Source organism: Prionailurus viverrinus, chromosome A2 (assembly GCF_022837055.1).
Source record: "Prionailurus viverrinus isolate Anna chromosome A2, UM_Priviv_1.0, whole genome shotgun sequence".
In the NCBI taxonomy this organism is placed as follows: Eukaryota; Metazoa; Chordata; class Mammalia; order Carnivora; family Felidae; genus Prionailurus; species Prionailurus viverrinus.
Genome location: NC_062562.1, coordinates 5,888,887 through 5,907,661, shown reverse-complemented (window position 1 = coordinate 5,907,661; position 18,775 = coordinate 5,888,887). Strand labels below are relative to the sequence as shown.

Below are 18,775 nucleotides of genomic sequence, written 5' to 3'. Positions count from 1 at the left end.
CTATAAAACCTTACCAATGACTCGATGCACGTATTACAGATCGCATCCACTTGGGAGTAACAGAACCCTCCCCCCACCAATAAAAAACTATTAAATTCATAAACAATGAAATATCCAAAGCAGCTTAAGCCAATAACCAGTTTTATTTATTTTTTTCTCATGTAATAGGAAGTCTGGAAATAATATATCCACGGTTAGTGTAGACAAAGAAGTGACTGGAGGGGCGCCTGGGTGGCGCAGTCGGTTAAGCGTCCGACTTCGGCCAGGTCACGATCTCGCGGTCCGTGAGTTCGAGCCCCGCGTCGGGCTCTGGGCTGATGGCTCAGAGCCTGGAGCCTGTTTCCGATTCTGTGTCTCCCTCTCTCTCTGCCCCTCCCCCGTTCATGCTTTGTCTCCTTCTGTCCCAAAAATAAATAAACGTTGAAAAAAAAAAAAAAAAAAAAAAAAAAAAGAAGTGACTGGAGGGGCCAGGATCCTCTTTAGCCTGTGGCTTGCAGCCTCATGGTCACAAGACACATCTTTGAACACTAGGTACTTGGTCTCCTTGCAAGGTGAGAAGTAGGGAAAAGAGCAAAAACAAAATCTGTAGAAGAATGCAGGTAAGAAGAATCCCTTTTCAAGAGCTCTCTTGTCAACAGCCCATACAGTGACATCTGCTTATCAGTCAATGGCAGGCTGTGACATAAAGACTGTAATAGTTGTGGAAAACTCGTTAAGAGACTTCTAAAACTAGGGTATCTTGGTAATCTGACAAAACTTGGATTTTCTTGATGTGAAAGATGTGACACCAGGAGAGCAACAAGAAGTGTATGTCACTCCTGCAGAGACAGGAGGCCCAGAACATTCCAGAGGATCCATCTGATGAAGACATCATGCCCTGATAGCAACGCATCTGACTTAGACACTCGTAACAAACAGGTACTAAAAATACCCACATGTTACATAGCATTTAACACAATGCCAAACAGTCCACTGGTCAAGGGAGTTATCCAAAAGGAAATGAACACATATCAAGGATGGAATTATAATAATACTATATACAAACCTGTAATGAAGCCCAAGTGTTAGAGGAGCATGATCTTAAGAGTAAAGACTACAAATTAATGAGTGAGGGTCTGTTTTCATGATGAAAGACTGACAAATGCAATTTCATGATTCACTAGAAAATTCCATCAGGGTATGAATTCTCATGAGCACAAGTGAGGGGGCTGCGGCTAAAATCATCCCCACACGCGGGCCGTCCGCGGTGTGGGTTCTCACGTTTCCTGAAAGAATTCCATTGGCTAGGCTTTTTGAAGTTTTAAACAGAAATGTCTCCTAGTGTGAGTACGTTTCATAAAAACTGAGCGATTGTTGTAGGCCATGGTTTCTCAACCTCAGCAATACTGACATTTGGGGCCACATAATTCTCTCCTGCAGGGGCTCCCGGGCATTATGTGCCAGTAGCACCCCACCCCCCGCCCAGTTTTCACAATCAAAAAGGTCTCCAGATAAGCAAAATCACCACCGGGTTAGAACTATTCCTGTAGACCAAGGGCTGGCTGGGTTTTTCTGTAAAGGGCCAGAAAGTAGGTGTTTTAGGCTCTGTGAGTCACATGTGGCGTTTGCCACATGTTTTTCTTCTTTAAAAATGTTATCAACTATTCTTAGTTTGCAAGCCATACAAAAATAGACAGTCGGCCAGTTTGCTGACCTCTCTTATAGACTTTCCCACATTCCTATTTTATAGGTTTTTCTCTTTAGTATGATTTTGTTCATCAAGAATACGGTGTGAGACCAGTAAGTCCCTGGTGCGCTTGCTCGTATGCCCAGAAGGTGCTGGTGGTGCTAAGGTCATTCTGACATTAAATACCAAGCTACGGTCTCTCTCCCTAAGTTCTCATTTTTTATTTTTAAGAGCTGAATGCGCACCGGACTCCTGCATACCACAGGTATAGTTTTGCCCCCTAGCATGAGTTCTCGCGAATGCCCACAGTGATGAGGAAAAACAAGTCTTTCCCAGCCATGACACCAACTGGGCCCTGTCTGAGCTCTCGTGTTTCCCTGAAGGCAGACGCATCACTGGAGCCTTTTCCACACAGAAGACACGAAGAGCTTCTCTCCCCGGTGAGTTTTCACATGACTGCGAAGCGATGAGTGGTCGCTGAAGGCCTTCCCGCAGGCCAGGCACTCGTAGGGCTTCTCCCCGGTGTGTATCCTCCTGTGCACATTCAGGTTTGAGCCTATGCTGAAGGCTTTCCCACAGTGATCGCACTCGTACGGCTTCTCTCCTGTGTGACTTCTCATGTGTGTCTTGAGGGTGGACTGGTTTCTGAAGGCTTTCCCACACTGCCTGCACTCAACACGTTTCTTTACGAGATGAGTACTCATGTGCCTCCTCCGGGACAAATAATCCCCAAACACTTTCCCGCACACGGCACATTCATAGCGTCTCTCCTGAGTGTGTATTTTCCTGTGTGTGGTCAGGTTTGAGCTCGCACTGAAGGCTTTCCCACACAGATCACACCCATACGGCTTCTCTCCGGTGTGGGAATTCATGTGCGTCTTCAGGATGGACTGGTTTCTGAACGCCTTCCCACACTGTCTACATTCGATGGGTTTCTTCACAATATGAATTCTCATGTGCTTCCTCCGTGACAAGAGATCGCCGAAGGATTTCCCACATTCTTTACACTCGTACGTTTTCTCTACCATGTGGTTCTTCTTGTGCAAGTTGAAGTTCGACTTCCATCGGAAGGCTTTCCCACACTGTGTGCATTCATAGGGTTTCTCTCCAGTGTGATTTCGGACATGCTCTTTGAGGTGTGAGGGATGCTGGAAGGCTTTCCCACAGTCGTGACATTCATACGGTCGCTCTCCAGTGTGTGTCCGTTTGTGTGCAATGAGGTGGCAGCTCCTGCCGTACGCCTTCCCACACTCATCACACTTGTAAGGTCTCTCCCCGGTGTGAACTCTCATGTGTATCTTCAGGGAGGAGAGGGTTCGGAAGGCGTTTCCACACTGACTGCAGTCAAAGGGCTTCTCTGTGAGGTGAGTTCGTGCATGACTCCGAAGGGCGGAGGGGTCATTGAAGGCTTTCCCGCAGGCACTGCACTCGTAGGGCTTCTCCCCAGTGTGGATCCTCCTGTGCCGCGTGAGGGAAGCACTTGTCGTGAAGGCTTTTTGGCACTGGTGGCATTCGTGCATTTTTCTCCCGTTGTAAATGCTCACGTGTTGGGTTAGAGGTGACCTGTTCTTAAAGGCCGCCCCACAGTCCCGCCGGTGATAGGGCCTCTTGCCAGGGTGCCTTCCCATTTGCTGGGTAAGGTGGGTGCCCATGCTGAAGACTTCAAACAGGTGAGTGTACTCGGCGGGTTTCTCCCCAAGACGTGTTCTTTCCTGCTGATTGAGAGAGGAGTGACTAGGGCATTTCCCACAGCTCCCCACGCCCCTAAGAGCCATCCAGTCCTCCCCATGTACACTCACAGGAGTAGAAACAGGCCCTATGGGGGCGCCTGGGTGGCTCAGTCGGTTGAGCGTCCGACTTCGCTCAGGTCACGATCTCACGGTCCGTGAGTTCGAGCCCCGCATCAGGCTCTGTGCTGACAGCTCAGAGCCTGGAGCCTGCTTCAGATTCTGTGTCTCCCTCTCACTCTGGCCCTCCCCCCGTTCATGCTCTGTCTCTCTCTGTCTCAAAAATAAATAAATGTTAAAAAAAAGTAAAAAAAAAAATTAAAAAAAAAAAAAAAAAAGAAACAGGCCCTATGACCAATGACGCTGTGACTGGAGTGCAACAGAACTGTTCACGTCCCACTTGGGGTCTAGTAAATGAAACGGTGGAGGCTACGCCCTGAGGCCCCACATGAGTAACGTTCACAAAGCTTTTACTGTTTACTGTTTAAACCTGAATTGAACCCCAACGCTCATTATCTGAGGCTAGGTTTAGGGTTTTCCCCCAAAGCTGTGGGAAACAGTGTCTGAAACAGGTGCCTCTCAGGGAATACCACTCGCTGGTTCCTGAGCTGCTTTTCTAACAGGCTGCCCCAGCCTTCTCCCGTCCAGAAAACCAGGGATCATCCCAAGGAAACCTTACCACTGTCACACCACGGGGTGTTTCCTTGCCAAAAATGTCTTCCATGAGAATGGACCATTTGCTTTTAGATGGAGTCTCCCAATCTGCAACAAATTGGAAAAATATTAACCTGAGGAAAGAAATGTTGGCTGGAGAAAGGAAACAGTGAGATGACAGCTGATGAAAACAGGGGGATTTCTTTGCAAAACTAACCTTAAAGAAGGAAAAGCAATGTTGAAAGGAAGAACACACATGGGGATAAAAATGCTTGTGCAATGTGGCTCTGTGAGATACCTGGTGATGGCGGAGGAGACACTTAACTAGACTCACTAAGGAATAACTCTTCAAAGAATAACACAGATAACAACAGAAGGGTACAATCAGGGGTGCAGAGTATGAAAGAATGGGACAAAGCTCACGTGGACAGGTCAAATTTACACACGAAGCCCAGCAATTCTGCTCCTGGGGATTTACCCAAAGAAAGCAAAAACACTACCTTGAAAAGATATCCACACCCCCACGTTCACAGCAGCATTATTTACAATAGCCGAGGTATGGAATCAATCTAAGTGTCCTTTGACAGATGAATAAAGAAAATGTGGCATATACACACAATAGATTATTATTCAGCCGTAAAAAAATAAAAAGAAGGAAATCTTCCCACTCAACCACACAGATGGGTCTTGAGGGCATAATGCTAAGATAAGACAGAGACAGACAGACTGCATGATCTCACTTCTGTGTAGAATCTAAAAAAAAAAAAAAAAAACAAAAAACGAAACAACCACCACCCCCCAAAACAAAACAAAACAAAACAAAACAAAAGAACTGAGCTCGTGGATACAGAGAACAGACTGTGATGGTTGTCAGAGGTGGCGGGTGGGCAAAATGGGTGTGAAGGGGGTCAAAAGGTACAAACTTCCAGTTGGGAAACAAGTAAGTCCTGAGCTGTAGGGTACAGCATGGTGACTATAATTAATAAGTCTGTATTATACTGAAAATTGCTAAGAGGGGAGTGGGGTGGCTTAGCTGGTTAAATGCCTGACTCTTGATTTCGGCTCAGGTCATGGTCTCATGGTTCATGGAATCGAGTCCCACGTCGGGCTCTGCACTGAGGGTACAAAGTCCGCTTGGGATTCTCTCTCCCTCACGCTCTCTCCACCCCTCCCCAACTCGTTCTCTCAAAATAAATTTAACAAAAAAGTTGTTAAGACAGTAAATCTTAAAAGTTCTCATCACAAGAAAAAAATTGTTTTGTACCCGTGTGGTGACGGATGTTAATGAGATTTACTGTGGTGATCACTTGGCAATACATACAAAAATTGAGTCACTATGTTGTACACCTGAAACTAACACAGTTAGTATCTCAGTGGAAAGTAAGTAAACCAATAAGTGAATAAGTCAGTCAGCAGATAGATAAAAGGAAGAGAAAAGGAAGAAACACAGACATACATACATAGGAGAGGACAGTGAGACCAAAGGACTTGTGCGAAAATGGAGAAGGGGCATTCTCAGATTTCCCTGGCTGACATTTCCTCATGGACCTCCCTGCCCGGCATCACTGAGTAAAGCAGGTGCCCAGAAGCACCCATGTCTGCCTGGTGCTTACCGGGAGATGTGGCTCGGTGAAGTCCCCTCTCCTCTGTCCTCAGCTCCTCTTCTTGTTCCAAGTGGGAGATAAGGCTGGGTTTGCCCACCTGATACCCTACTCACGGGGAAAGACACATGTTGGGGGAGGATCGTGCAGAGGACAACCCCTTCCGTTAGGCTGGGGTCAATGTTTTGATCTTCAGTGCTCTGAAGGTGGACAAGTCTGACTTAGGAGCAGCGAAATGGTGGTGCCCAATTTCTAAGAAACACAGTGAAAGGCTTTCATAAAACACAAAGCCACAAACACCGACATGCTTTGCCCTTCAAAAGAATGAAGATTGCTCAACTCAGAAACCTATGCCCAGGCTCAGACACACTTGATGACCTCCAACAATGCAATGGGCAGGTCTCGGCAACTGTTGGGGGTCACCATGGGGGGCGGGGGAGTATGAGGACGGCTTGTTCACGTTGTGTTCCAAATCCCCACAGTCCCTGGGTCACAGCAAGTACTTAAAACAAAAACATCTGCCACACGAACAGAGAAATGAGTCCAGCCTTACCCACTGAAGCAAGGTTGCTATAGTTCTCCAACATCACATCTTTGTACAGTTTTCTCTGTGAAGAATCCAGCAAGGGCCATTCCTTTTCAGTAAAGTCCACCGCAACGTCCTGGAAAGTCACTGACTCCTGAATCACCACACATATTTGGGGTAAGAAACCAGCCCGTCTGTGTCCACAGAGATGGACTGAGGCTGGGCATGAGAGACTCTGAACACAGGACTTCCAGATGGGGTTCTGGGGACTCTTCACTAGGAGGTGATCTCATTGCATCACATGCAACACTGCTGACCTGGGGCCAAATCTCTCCACTTCTAGCCTGGCCTGAGCATTCTGAGTTGTATTATGAGAGAAACACCTGCTACGTTAGTCATTTCCCCTTACGTCCCCGATACCAGGACGGCCTTGCACCTGTCTCTGGCTTTTTCTCCTGTGCCCTGATCAGGCAGTGATCAGCCTGGGTGAGGCTCTAAAAGAACTCTAACAGGTGGCACTGGGGGCATCCTAGGGAAGTGCCTCTCCCACCCCCAGGGGCCCAGAGATCTTCTACCTGAGAACCCACACTGGTTGGCACAGGAGGCTCCAGGCCACTGCAAGCAAACAGGTCCACATCCTGGGGACAGGAATGGTCTCTGGAGGGATGAATCTCTGGCTCCTGGATATAGGCAGGGTCCTGGATGGACGCAGCTGGAGAGGAGCGGATCCATGAGGATTAAAGCCTGCCCGACACTCACAGATCAGGAAGCTGCCCCTGCAACTGTAAGTGTGCTAGGTGTGCAGTGCCTATCCTCGTCTGTCTCACACACACACCATGTCTTGTAACAGGCCAGAGGAGCCCTGCCCCACTCAGGGACAGGGGAAAGGATGGCAGGCTGACATACCCATAAAAAAGCAGTACATGCTCTCAACCAATGAGTGAAGAAATTAACGCTCTAGCAGGTAGACCGTTTACTTGGCTCAGATTTTTCACAATAATATGGGATAAATAACAAATATAACTAAAAACAAAACAAAACAAAACAGGGGTGTCGGGCAGGCTCAGTCAGTGGAGCACACAACTCTTGATATCAGGGCTATGAGCCTGAGCTTCATGCTGGGAGTAGAGATTACTTACAGATAAAATATTTAATAATAACGGTAACAGTAATAATAAATAGGTAACAGGGTTACCCACGACCTGTCTTTCCTTACACACCAACCACACACAATCCCTACTTCACCCAAACTCACAAGTCAGACACAGTCACGTGGGGGGCTCCCAGGACTCTGCCCCCACCGCTTGTCAGTTCCTCCACCCTTCCTGGCAGACCTCCCCCTAGCCATGCACACCCCTGATCTCCGGGAAGTCCAGGGGCCACTTACGCATGACTTCTGAGGGCACTCGTTATCACCCCAGGAACTTACCACACGTGGGAGACAGACCAGGAGCTGCCATCCTGTGAGAACGACAGTCAGTCTGCCAGAATAGGGCACTGGCAGCAGGAGGCTTCCCTCTCGCTGTCACGGGACTCTTCGAGCAGGCATCTGCAGTAAATGAGAAAAAGACCAGTAGGACAAAGACCTCCCACCTCTCCGCTCACAGGACAATTCTGACTTTGGTTTTCCACCATCTCTTCTTTGGAGCAGCAAGTTCTGTCTGATCTTGGGCCTTTATCTTACTCAGGTGAGTCCTCTGGGCCAATGTGGAGAAGGTCCCTGATGTGCCTTAATAAGATTCAGATCCACTCTCCCGTGTGATCTGCTGCCAAGCACAACTCCATCAGACTCCTTTACTTGTTAAACACTTGGGCTCCAGACTTGTCTTCCTTTCAACTTCAAGGCTTACCATGGTTTAGGATGGTTCTAGTAGCCGCAGGGTCTGTCCACCTACAGCCACGCGTTCCAACCTCCAGTGCCTTTTGGCCACTCACTCCACACCCACACACACACCCTGGCCACAGCCCAGGCCGTGTCATCACTGGAATCACCTTCACCTCGCAGGCAATGATTCCAAAATCTCTCTGGACAAAAACCTCTTCTCCGACACTCTTCTCACACGACCTCTCACTTGAGAGAGGATTCCAGGCCACCCATGCTGCTTCCATTTGCTCTCTAACAGCAAATTCCTCCTCTCACCACCCCGCCTACCCAGCGGGAAGTCATCATCAATATCCATCACTTCTATGACTCTCTGCCCATATAATTCCTACCAGCCAAAGGACCAACCTTGGATGATTCATTCCAACCATTCACCTCCTCTCTGAAGGTAATTGGCAAGACCAGTCTGCACAAAACTGGTGACCTCCCAAACTCAGCTGCAAAAGGAGTATTTATATTCAAGAAAAGCCTACCAGGCAACCTGACCTTCCAGTCGCCTAAAAACCGTGTACAAATCTTGCCAGTTTTTCCCAAATCAAAAACTGTCTCATCATTACGCTTTCAACAAGTAATCTTATTTTCATTTCACAGTAATCCCAAATAAAAAAAAAAAAAATGAGTTTACAGACCAAATCTAAAATGTGAACCAAAATGCAAAAGATATAGAGGAGCAGGAACAATGTTAAGAAAGAAAAACAAACGTAGAGGATTTGTACTAACTTTATCACAGTGATGGATGGAATAAGTAACAGACAAACAGGTCATTAGAACAGAACAGAGTTAGAAACAAACCTACATGTGTACAAACGATTTTCATTAAAAGAACAAAGCAATTCAGTAGGGAAAGCAGTCTTTTTAACAAATGGTACTGAGTGGTTAAGCGTCCCACTTCGGCTCAGGTCATGATCTCATGATTCATGAGTTCGAGCCCTGCATCAGGCTCTGTCTTGACAGCTCAGAGACTGGATAGAGCCTGCTTCAGATCCTCTGTCCCCTCTCATTCTACCCCTCCTCAGCTCACATGTGTGCTCTCTCTCAAAAATAAACAAACATTAGGGGCGCCTGGGTGGCTCAGTCGGCTAAGCGTCCGACTTCGGCTCAGGTCATGATCTCCCAGTTCCTGAGTTCAAGCCCCACGTCGGGCTCTGGGCTGACAGCTCGGAGCCTGGAGCCTGCTTTAAATTCTATGTCTCCCTCTCTCTCTGCTCCTCCCCTGCTCACGCTCGGTCTCTCTATCCTTCAAAAATAAATAAAAACATTAAAAAAATAAATAAATAAAATAAAATAAAATAAAATAAACAAACATTAAACAAACAAACAAATGGTACCAAGGGCACCTGGCTGGTTCCAGTTGGGAGACCATGTAGCTCCTAATCTCAGGGTCCTGAGTTTGAGCTCTACGCTGGGTGTAGACATTACTTTAAAAAAAAAAAAAAAAAGCCACTGAAAGAACTCGATGGATAACAGGAACTTTACATTATCTTTTATCACTGCATAAGCAACAACTTGAATTAAAAACCTTTCTGAGATGAAACAGAAACCACAACATAAAAACCATAGAAAATATTTTAACAACCTTAAGTTACACAACAGTATTTTAGTCTAGACACAGAATATTAATAAATCATTAAATTGGCCTTTACCAAAAATACAAATTTTCAAACAAAATCATGAAGAAAATTAATAGTCTAGCATAAAACACACAAAGATCAATGAAACAGAAATGAGATCCCAGAAATAAAGGCACACATACACAGTCAATTACTTTATGACAAGGAACCAAGGATATACAAGGAAAGGACAGCTAATAAATAACGTTGGGACAACTGGATGGCCACATGCAAAAGAATGAAACTGGACCACTATGTTACATCATACACAAAAATGAATCAAAATGATTAAAGACATGAATGTAAGACCCAAAACCACAAAGCTAAAACAAAACATAGGCAGTAAGCTCCCTGACACTAGTCTTGGCAATTCTGATTTGACACGGAAAACAAAGAAAACAAAAGCAAAAATAAGTGGGCCTGCACCAAACTAAAAAGCTTCTGTACAGTAAAGGAAACCATCAACAAAATGAAAAGGTGTGGTGCCTGGGTGGCTCAGTCGGTTAAGTGTCTGACTTCAGGTCAAGACCTTATGGTTTATGAGTTCAAGCCCCATGTCAGGCTCTGTGCTGACAGCTCAGAGCCTGGGGCCTGCTTTGGATTCTGTGTCTCCCCCTCTCTCTGCCCCTCCCCTGCTAGTGCCCTGTCTCTCTCTCTCTCAAAAATGAATAAACATTAAAAAAAAAAAATTAAAAGGCAACCTAACAAACAAATATTTGCAAATCATATATCTGATAGAGAGTTAATATCTGAAACACATAAAAGAATCTTACAAGTGGGGTGCCCAGATGGTTCAGTGGGTTAAACATCCAACTATTGATTTCAGCTCAGGTTCTGATCTTATGGTTCATGAGATAGAGCCCCGCATTGGGCTCTGCGCTGACAGCGCAGAGCCTGTTTGGGATTCTCTCTCTCTCACTCTCTCTCTCTCAAAATAAGTAAATAAACTTTTAAAAAAATGAACTCTAGCCATCTGCTAGCACGGATTCACCTTGAGGGCATTGCGCAAAGTGAAATAAATCCGACAGAAAGAGCTAAACATCTATTTTTACTTCTATGTGGAATCTCAAAAAACAAAACAAAATAGGTCATGGATACAAAGAACAGACTGCCTGAATCAGAGGGTGGGTGAAATGGGTGAAAAGCATCAAAAGGTACAAAGTTCCAGTTATAAAATGAGTAAATCATGGAGATACAACGCACAGCATGGTGACTAGTTATTAATACTGTAGTATATATTTAAAAGTCGCTAGAGAAGGGTACCAATAAGGAATATAGTCAAAGATATTGTAACACACTGTATGGTCACAGATGGTAGCTACACTTGTGAGCACAGAATAGGTTTTTGTACCCAAACTACTGTAACATTGTGTTTGTTATACTTCGAGGGAAAAAAAAAAAAAAGAAAGTAGCTGAGAGAGTAGATCTGGAAAATTTTCATCACAAGAAAAAAAAAATGTAACTCTGTATGGCAATGATGTTAACTAGAGACTCATTGTGGTGTTCAATTCACAATACACACAAATATCAAATCATTACACTGTACACCTAAAACTAACGTTTTGTCAATTATACCTCAATTCCAAAAAAAAAAACCAGTTGCGCAATTATGTATAAAGCTGCTATAAACTTTAAACAAAATGAACAGTCAAGCCACAGATTGGGAAAAAATATTTGTAGTATGGGGTGTCTGGCTCTTGATTCCAGTTCAGATCATGATCTTGTGGATCATGGGATCAAGCCCCTGCACTGGGCTCCGTGCTGACAGTGCACAGAGCCTGCTTGGGATTCTCACTCTCCCTCTCTCTCTGCCCCTCACCGCTGCTCGTGTGTGTGCATGCATGCACTCTCTCCCTCTCTCTCTCTCTCACAAGATACACTTAAAAAATATAATTGTAGTACATACACTTAACAAAGAGCTCGTATATTCAGATTACATAAAGAACTCCTATAAAACAAAATTAAAAAACCAATTCAACAAAAAAAAGCTAAAGCACAAAATGTAATGACAAATGTAACAAACTTGTCAAAAGGTATTCAACGTCATTAGTTATCAGATGAATGCAAACAAAACTAAAGATACAGCATTTTAACCCTCTAGAGTGGCCAAAATAACAAAGACTGCCAACATCAAACGTTGGCAAGGATGGGTGGCTGAGGTTGAACTGGTTCAACTACTTTGGACAACATTTTGCCAGTTTCTTTACCATTGGACTCAGCCATTCCACTCATAGATACTTACCCAAGAGAAAAATTTTAAAACACGTTACAAAGACTCATACAAAATGTTCACAGCAATCTGATTTCATAATAGCCCCAAACTGTAAACAATCTAAATATCCATCAACAACAGAACGGATAAACACACTGTGGTATGTGCAATGGAGTATTACTGAACAAACACTAACTGGTGACACAACACGGTGGAAACTCCACGATGTTGACCAATACAAACTATACACAAAAAATGCTCTACGATTCCAGTCATAGGACATCCACGAGTAGGTGGACTTATTTAGGTTGTTAGCAAAACTTGTTTATTTCAGTCGATAGAAGTAAAAAAAAAAAAAACGGCTGCCTCGGTGGAAGAGCATGAGATGGAGAAACTGAAGAAGCAAGAGGAACTTTCTGGGGCAACTGAAATATTCTTCACATTTATTTTTAGCTAGTGGTTACACGATGTACACAAGTGTCAAAAAATTCATCAAAGTGATGTAGTATCTGTGCACTGTCTTCACGGTAAATTATACTTTACTTTTAAAAAGTTAACAGGAGTGTTTCTAACTTTCTGGTTTCTATAAAGTTCTAAAAAAATTCCTCCCAAAACCAATCTGTGATACTCTCCTCCTCTCCTATTACAAACAAGGAGATGTCTGCTCTCTCTTCTAAGGCTAACCTCTTCAGGGTAAATAAATATGGATATAAAATCAAAATGTACGGAGGAAAAAAAGTGAAATGAAAAAACATTCAAATAAAAGGAAGCTAGAGGAAAGGAAAAATAGAAAAAGGACAAATTCAACAGGCAAATATGTTAACACACAAGATTTAATAGACTAAATACTTCAACTAAAATATAGATATTCTCAAAACAGGTTAAAAACAACCCAGTTAGGGGTGCCTGGGTGGCTCAGTCCATTAAGTGTCCAACTTCGGCTCAGCTTATGACCTTGCAGTTCGTGAGTTTGAGCCCCGCGTCAGACTCTGTGCTGAGAGCTCAGAGCCTGGAGCCTGCTTTGGATTCTGTGTCTCCCTCTCTCTCTGCCCCTCCCCCGCTCACACTCTTGTCTCTCTCTCTCTCTCTCTCTCTCTCTCTCTCTCTCTCTCTCTCAAAAATAAACAAACATCAAAAAAATTTTTAAACAAATAATCAAGCTATATGCTGTTTACAACAGACATCTAAAACATAAAGATATAGCAAGAATGGAAATAAAAAGAAGATATACAAGACACACACTTTTCTTTTAAATCTGGTTTAAATACATTAGTATCCGACAGAAAGAACTAAGGCAAAAAGGTTCAGAGAAACCTGAGGTATTCATAACGAAAAGAAGTATAATTCAAGAAAAAAACCCTATATATATGTATATATACATATGTGCACATATATGTGTTTTAACAGCCTCAAATACACACACACACACACACACACACACACACACACAAAGATAGAGGGACGCCTGGGTGGCTCAGTTGATTAAGCGTCCAACTCTTGATCTCAGCGCTCAGGTCTTGATCTCAGGGTGGTGAATTCAAGTCCCGCACTGGGCTTCATGCTGGGCATGGAGCCTACTCAAAAAATAAAAATAAAAAATAAAAAAAGACTGAAGTCTAAGGAGCATGGACAAAGCCACCACCAGAGGTCTCACTAAGACGGTTCAAGCAGATGATTCAGTAACTATATGCATACTGAACAAGACGAAACAGTATACCCTAGCTACTATAAACTCCAACCACACAGGTACAACATGTCTCAGAAAATGGCATCTATCTCTGAAAACAATGCAATGAAGTTAGCAAACAGTGTCCAAAGGGTAACGAGAAAAATGTCACAGGAATGAGTATTAAAAAAGAAAAAAATTCTAAATAATTCACATGTCAAAGAAGTCATAATACATAATATTTATAACTGAAATATAATAAAATACACTGAAATTCTTTGGAACGCAACAGGTATCCAATGTTAGAAACTGGAAAGAAATACTGCAAAAAAGTAAAAGGAAGAAAATTATAAACAGCAGAAAGTTATGAGATGAAAGACATACGTATGATGAAGTCGTTCAATCAAGGCAAAAGTTCTCTAAGAAAAACAAAACTCACAAAATTCTGGCAGGACTTATTTTATTTTATTTTATTTTTTTAATTTTTTTTTCAACGTTTTTTATTTATTTTTGGGACAGAGAGAGACAGAGCATGAACGGGGGAGGGTCAGAGAGAGAGGGAGACACAGAATCAGAAACAGGCTCCAGGCTCTGAGCCATCAGCCCAGAGCCTGACGCGGGGCTCGAACTCACGGACCGCGAGATCGTGACCTGGCTGAAGTCGGACGCTTAACCGACTGCGCCACCCAGGCGCCCCTATTTTATTTTTAAAAAAGGAAAATCTATGAATGAAAAACCAGATTATGTTACAGATGTAACAAACATTAAAAATAGAATAAAAACATTAACGACTTTGACTATACAATTTAAACCTTAGAAGGAATGAGTAAACCCCTAAAGAAATTTTACTTACCATAAAGAAATAAAGAACTTGGATGCCCTATGACCTTTAAAGGAACTGAAACAAAGAAACAACTGCTCAAAAAATTTCCACAAAGAAAACCCCAGACCTAAATGGTTTTTTCCTGGTGCAGCTCCCTTTTGCAGAACAAGTGATTCTATTCTTAGGCAAAATATTCCAGAGTTTAGAAAAAAGGGAATATTCCCACCCCATTTTATGAGACTGGCATAAACCTGAAACAGAAAAGGAAAATTACAAGCCAATTTTACTCAAACACGGATCCAAATCTCCAAACACGCTAGCAAATGGAAGCCAAAAATGATACAGTAGTGCCTACCTTTACAAGTAAGTTATTTACCAACGCAAATGTCATGAATCATTAGAAAACCAATTGATTTAATTTGCCACATTACCAGACAAGTAAAATCACACTATTCACTCATGCATTCAATGCACAACAGTAGTACCACAAGCCAGGCACTGTTTAAGGTACTAGAAATATACAGATAAACAGATATCAAAGCAGATTCCAGAAAAAAAAAAAAATTCACTTGTTAAAAGCCTAAACCTTTCATGAGAAAAAACTCTTAAACTAGGAAAAGAAGGGAGTTTCCTTTACTATCTTTAAAAAAAAAAAAAAAAAAAAAGCTTCGACCAACATAAAAAGTCAATTATCTTCAAGGTTGGGGGGAAAAAAATGGGACTACCTAGAGTTTGCTGCCCAAACTCGATTCAATGGTACCAGAAGTCTCCAGCGAGTCCAGCAAAGTAAATAATAAGAAATGAATGATGCAAACGGAAAATAAAAGTAGTTACTATTTATTCTACAGAGGATAAAACTGTCTATGAAGAACATTCAAAACACTACACAAAAACCAACCCAAATTCAATACACCGAGCCCTTGGGGAAAAAAAAAATTCCTAAGCACTAAAAACAAAGATCCTACAAATAAATCTAACAACAAAACTCTCCCTCTCTCTCTCACACACACACTCCTTAAATCCTTTATTTATTAAAATTTTAACATTTATTCATTTCTGATAGAGACAGAGTGGGAGCAGGGGAGGGGCAGAGAGAGAGAGAGAGGGAGACACAGAGTCCGAAGCAGGGTCCAGGCTCTGAGCCGTCAGCACAGAGTTGGATGTGGGGCTTGAACTCATGAACCACAAGATCATGACCTGAGCTGAAGTTGGACACTCAACCAGCTGAGCCACCCAGCTGCCCCAACTCCTTAAATCCTTTAAAACTTCATTGAAAAGCAGTGTAGAATATACAAGCAAACATTCTATATCAATAAATAGATATAATAAGATTAATTGTAAGATTCAATGAAATAATGCCAACATTATAAAAACTCACATACATATTCAACACAACTTGAAAATAAAAACTCCATGGGTGCCCGGGTGGCTCAGTCGGTTAAGTGTCACTCTTTTTTCTTTTTTTTTTAAATTTTTTTTTCAACGTTTATTTATTTTGGGGACAGAGAGAGACAGAGCATGAACGGGGGAGGGGCAGAGAGAGAGGGAGACACAGAATCGGAAACAGGCTCCAGGCTCTGAGCCATCAGCCCAGAGCCCGACCCGGGGCTCGAACTCACGGACCGCGAGATCGTGACCTGGCTGAAGTCGGACGCTTAACTGACTGCGCCACCCAGGCGCCCCAAGTGTCACTCTTGGTTTCAGCTCAGGTCATGATCTCAGGGTTCATGAGGTCCAGTCCCGCCTCAAGCTCGTTCTGACAGCGCGGAGCCTGCTTGGGATTCTCTCTCTCCCTCTCTCTCTGCCCCTCCCATGCTCTCACTCTTTCTCTCAAAACAAATAAACTTTAAAAAAAAAAAAAAAAAAGGAAAAAGAAAATGCAAGTATGGGGAACTCTAAACTGACCCTAAAATTTAAGCCATGAAGCGTCTGAAAAAGAATGGATAAGTGTATGCACTTCATCTACAAGGTACTTAAAAATCTCTAAATTAAAAAGTGTACTTGCAGAGGCGCCTGGGTAGCTCAGTCGGTTAAGCGGTAGACTTCCATTCAGGCCATGATCTCACGGTTTGTGAGTTCCAGCCCCAGCCCGGAATCAGCTTGGAGCCAGGAGCCTGCTTCCGATTCTGTCTCCTCCTCTTTGCCCCTCCCCCGCTCACACAGTCTTTCTCAAAAATAAACATTAAAAAAAATTTTTTTTAAAAGTGTACTTGCATTAATGGAAAAAAGAATGTCTCTGAAAGCACTTGAGTGAGTCCATTCACAAATAATTACCAAATTAGGAAATGCATTTTTGGAAAAACATATAAACAGTAAAATCCTTAAAGGAATTTAAGGGGAATGAGGGGGATGCAGGAATGACCACACAGGTTCGATGTTTCATAATCTCCTTCTTGGTCTGGTTTGTAGATTCGCTTTACCACTGTCCTTTTAAGAGTGTGTGTTTTTGTTTTTGTTTTTGGCAAAGAGTGTTTTCATACTTTTTTTGCATGTTTTATATTCCAATTAAAAAATATTTGAAAGGAAAAGGATAAATAGCAACCACAATAAGATAGTAAAAATCAATGCAAAATAGTAATCACAATAAATGTTAATGGACTAACTCTCAGGTTAAATAACAGAACGTTGAGGTGAACTTTTTTTTTGAAGTGAACTTTTAAATCCAGTTATAGACTGTTTACACCAGTCAACTAAAATAACAGGGAAGTTCACGGGAAAGTTTTAAATATAAGATTTAACATTCAATACAAATGTTAATAGGAAGCCGGTGTGCCTCTATTAATATTGGACAAAATGGACCGCAAAAGAAAAGGAAGGTATTACCCTCCGGGTCTCGCGTTCCGGACAGACCCCACCATAAAGTCCTGAATTCACTTGGGCGGGGCTTCTCCCTCTCCACCCCAAGGGGTCTTTTTTTTTTAAAACCAGATCATCAGTGCCTCCCCTTGTCCTAAACACAGGGGTCCTAAATTTCAGTCCTCGCGTACCAGCATTTCATGTCGTTGATCACAGAGTCTAAAGCACACTCCTCACTGGGCTGCCTGGCTTTCCGGTCCCAGGTCTCTGTCCCCAATTATTCCTCCCTGCCTTATGGGCCTTTCGTGTCCTCGGGAAGACCGAGGGTAAAGGGTTAAGTGAGGAAATTGGGGCTTACAAGGCTGACGTTAGAATTGGGTGGAATGGAGGTCACGGAAGCTGCCGCTGAAAGGACGTCAAGTTCATACAGCAGGTGCGGTCTGTAGCGGGGAAGTGGAGAGTCCCCAACAACCGGGTGAAAGCCGCGATGGACGCCTCCTCTGCCCATGTGTAGAGCCGCAATCGCCTCCCGAGAGCAATGGCTTCCGCTTCACTTCCGCCTTCTAACTCTCGCGGGACTTCAAAGGGGGCTTCTAACTCGGAAGCCTGGGGCAGAGAGGATTCTGGGAGATGTAGTTCTCGAGTTTAGACGGTTATGGCGGTCGTGCCCAACTGGAGTCTAACGATCCACATTTCCCAACTTCCAATTGTTCCAGTGTCCCAGAACCCAGTTCTCGGGTTTCTTTTCGTCTTATAATCATTCTCTTGGTGGTAGCAGCGAATCTCACCGTGTTAGAACTATCTATACACTCAAGGCTCAAATTTCCACCCACAGCCCCCCCACCTCTACCCTGGATTCCAGATGGTATGAGACTTGCACTCTCCACTTAGATATATATATTTTTTTTTTATTCAGCTGAGTACATTTATTTTTTTTAACTTTTTTAATTTATTTTTGAGACAGGGAGAGACAGAGCATGAACAGGGGAGGGTCAGAGAGAGGGAGACACAGAATCTGAAACAGGCTCCAGGCTCTGAGCTGTCAGCACAGAGCCCCACGCGGGGCTCGAACTCACGGACTGCGAGATCATGACCTGAGCAGAAGTCGGCCGCTCAACCGACTGAGCCACCCAGGCGCTCCTCCACTTAGATATTTTAAAATGCCATAAATCAAACTCCTGACTTCACCCTCTCAACCTCAAATAATAGCAACCCCATCTTCCCACTTGTCCACTGTAAACCTTGACAAAACCCTCAACCTTTTGATTTGTCCTGTCCACCAGGGAATGTTCCATTCTACCTTGACCGTCACCCCAAAGCCTGATCACTTTGCCAAAAAAAAAAAAAAAAAAAAAAAAAAAAGGAAAGTTTTCCTTGTTCCAGAGTCAAGAGAGGTAGTGTCGGGACTTAGAAAAGTCCAGATTAGCATTTTGTGTTCCTCTTTTATAATACCTGAACTAGAAAGTTAGGAGACCCAGCTGCCAGTGAGGGTGTTTATCGAGGCAAGGTGAGCCCAGGAGGAGTGCAAGCAGTCCATGCCTGCCTCTCAGCATGAGTTCTAATCCCAACTCCACTAAGGCAGGCAACTGCAGTATGTTGCCTATAGTCTGTC

General features: G+C 43.5%; 1 protein-coding gene across 2 annotated transcripts; it reads right to left on the bottom strand.

Moving 5' to 3' along the window:
• Positions 1 to 404: 404 nt before the first annotated feature.
• Positions 405 to 17,711, bottom strand: ZNF317 (zinc finger protein 317). 2 transcript variants are annotated; one of them, XM_047828862.1, is made up of 7 exons: positions 17,522 to 17,711; positions 7,604 to 7,723; positions 6,750 to 6,886; positions 6,202 to 6,328; positions 5,661 to 5,756; positions 4,073 to 4,155; positions 405 to 3,381 (listed from the first exon to the last, which is right to left on the bottom strand). In XM_047828862.1, exons 2-7 carry the CDS (start codon positions 7,632 to 7,634, stop codon positions 2,059 to 2,061), a joined length of 1,797 nt encoding a protein of 598 aa, XP_047684818.1. In that variant the 5' UTR covers positions 7,635 to 7,723; positions 17,522 to 17,711; the 3' UTR covers positions 405 to 2,058. The 2 variants fall into 2 exon arrangements, with proteins under 2 accessions (XP_047684818.1, XP_047684822.1); XM_047828866.1 differs by having other exon boundaries at positions 405 to 3,378.
• Positions 17,712 to 18,775: the final 1,064 nt, after the last annotated feature.

Excerpts from the sequence above, each read along its gene's own strand:
- ZNF317 (XM_047828862.1), bottom strand. The coding sequence starts at position 7,634 with ATGGCAGCTCCTGGTCTGTCTCCCACGTGTG. Across the intron at positions 6,329-6,749 it reads CAACCAGTGTGGGTTCTCAG|GAGTCAGTGACTTTCCAGGA; the intron begins GTAGAAGATCTC and ends GTGGTGATTCAG. Across the intron at positions 5,757-6,201 it reads TAGCAACCTTGCTTCAGTGG|GGTATCAGGTGGGCAAACCC; the intron begins GTAAGGCTGGAC and ends CCCCGTGAGTAG.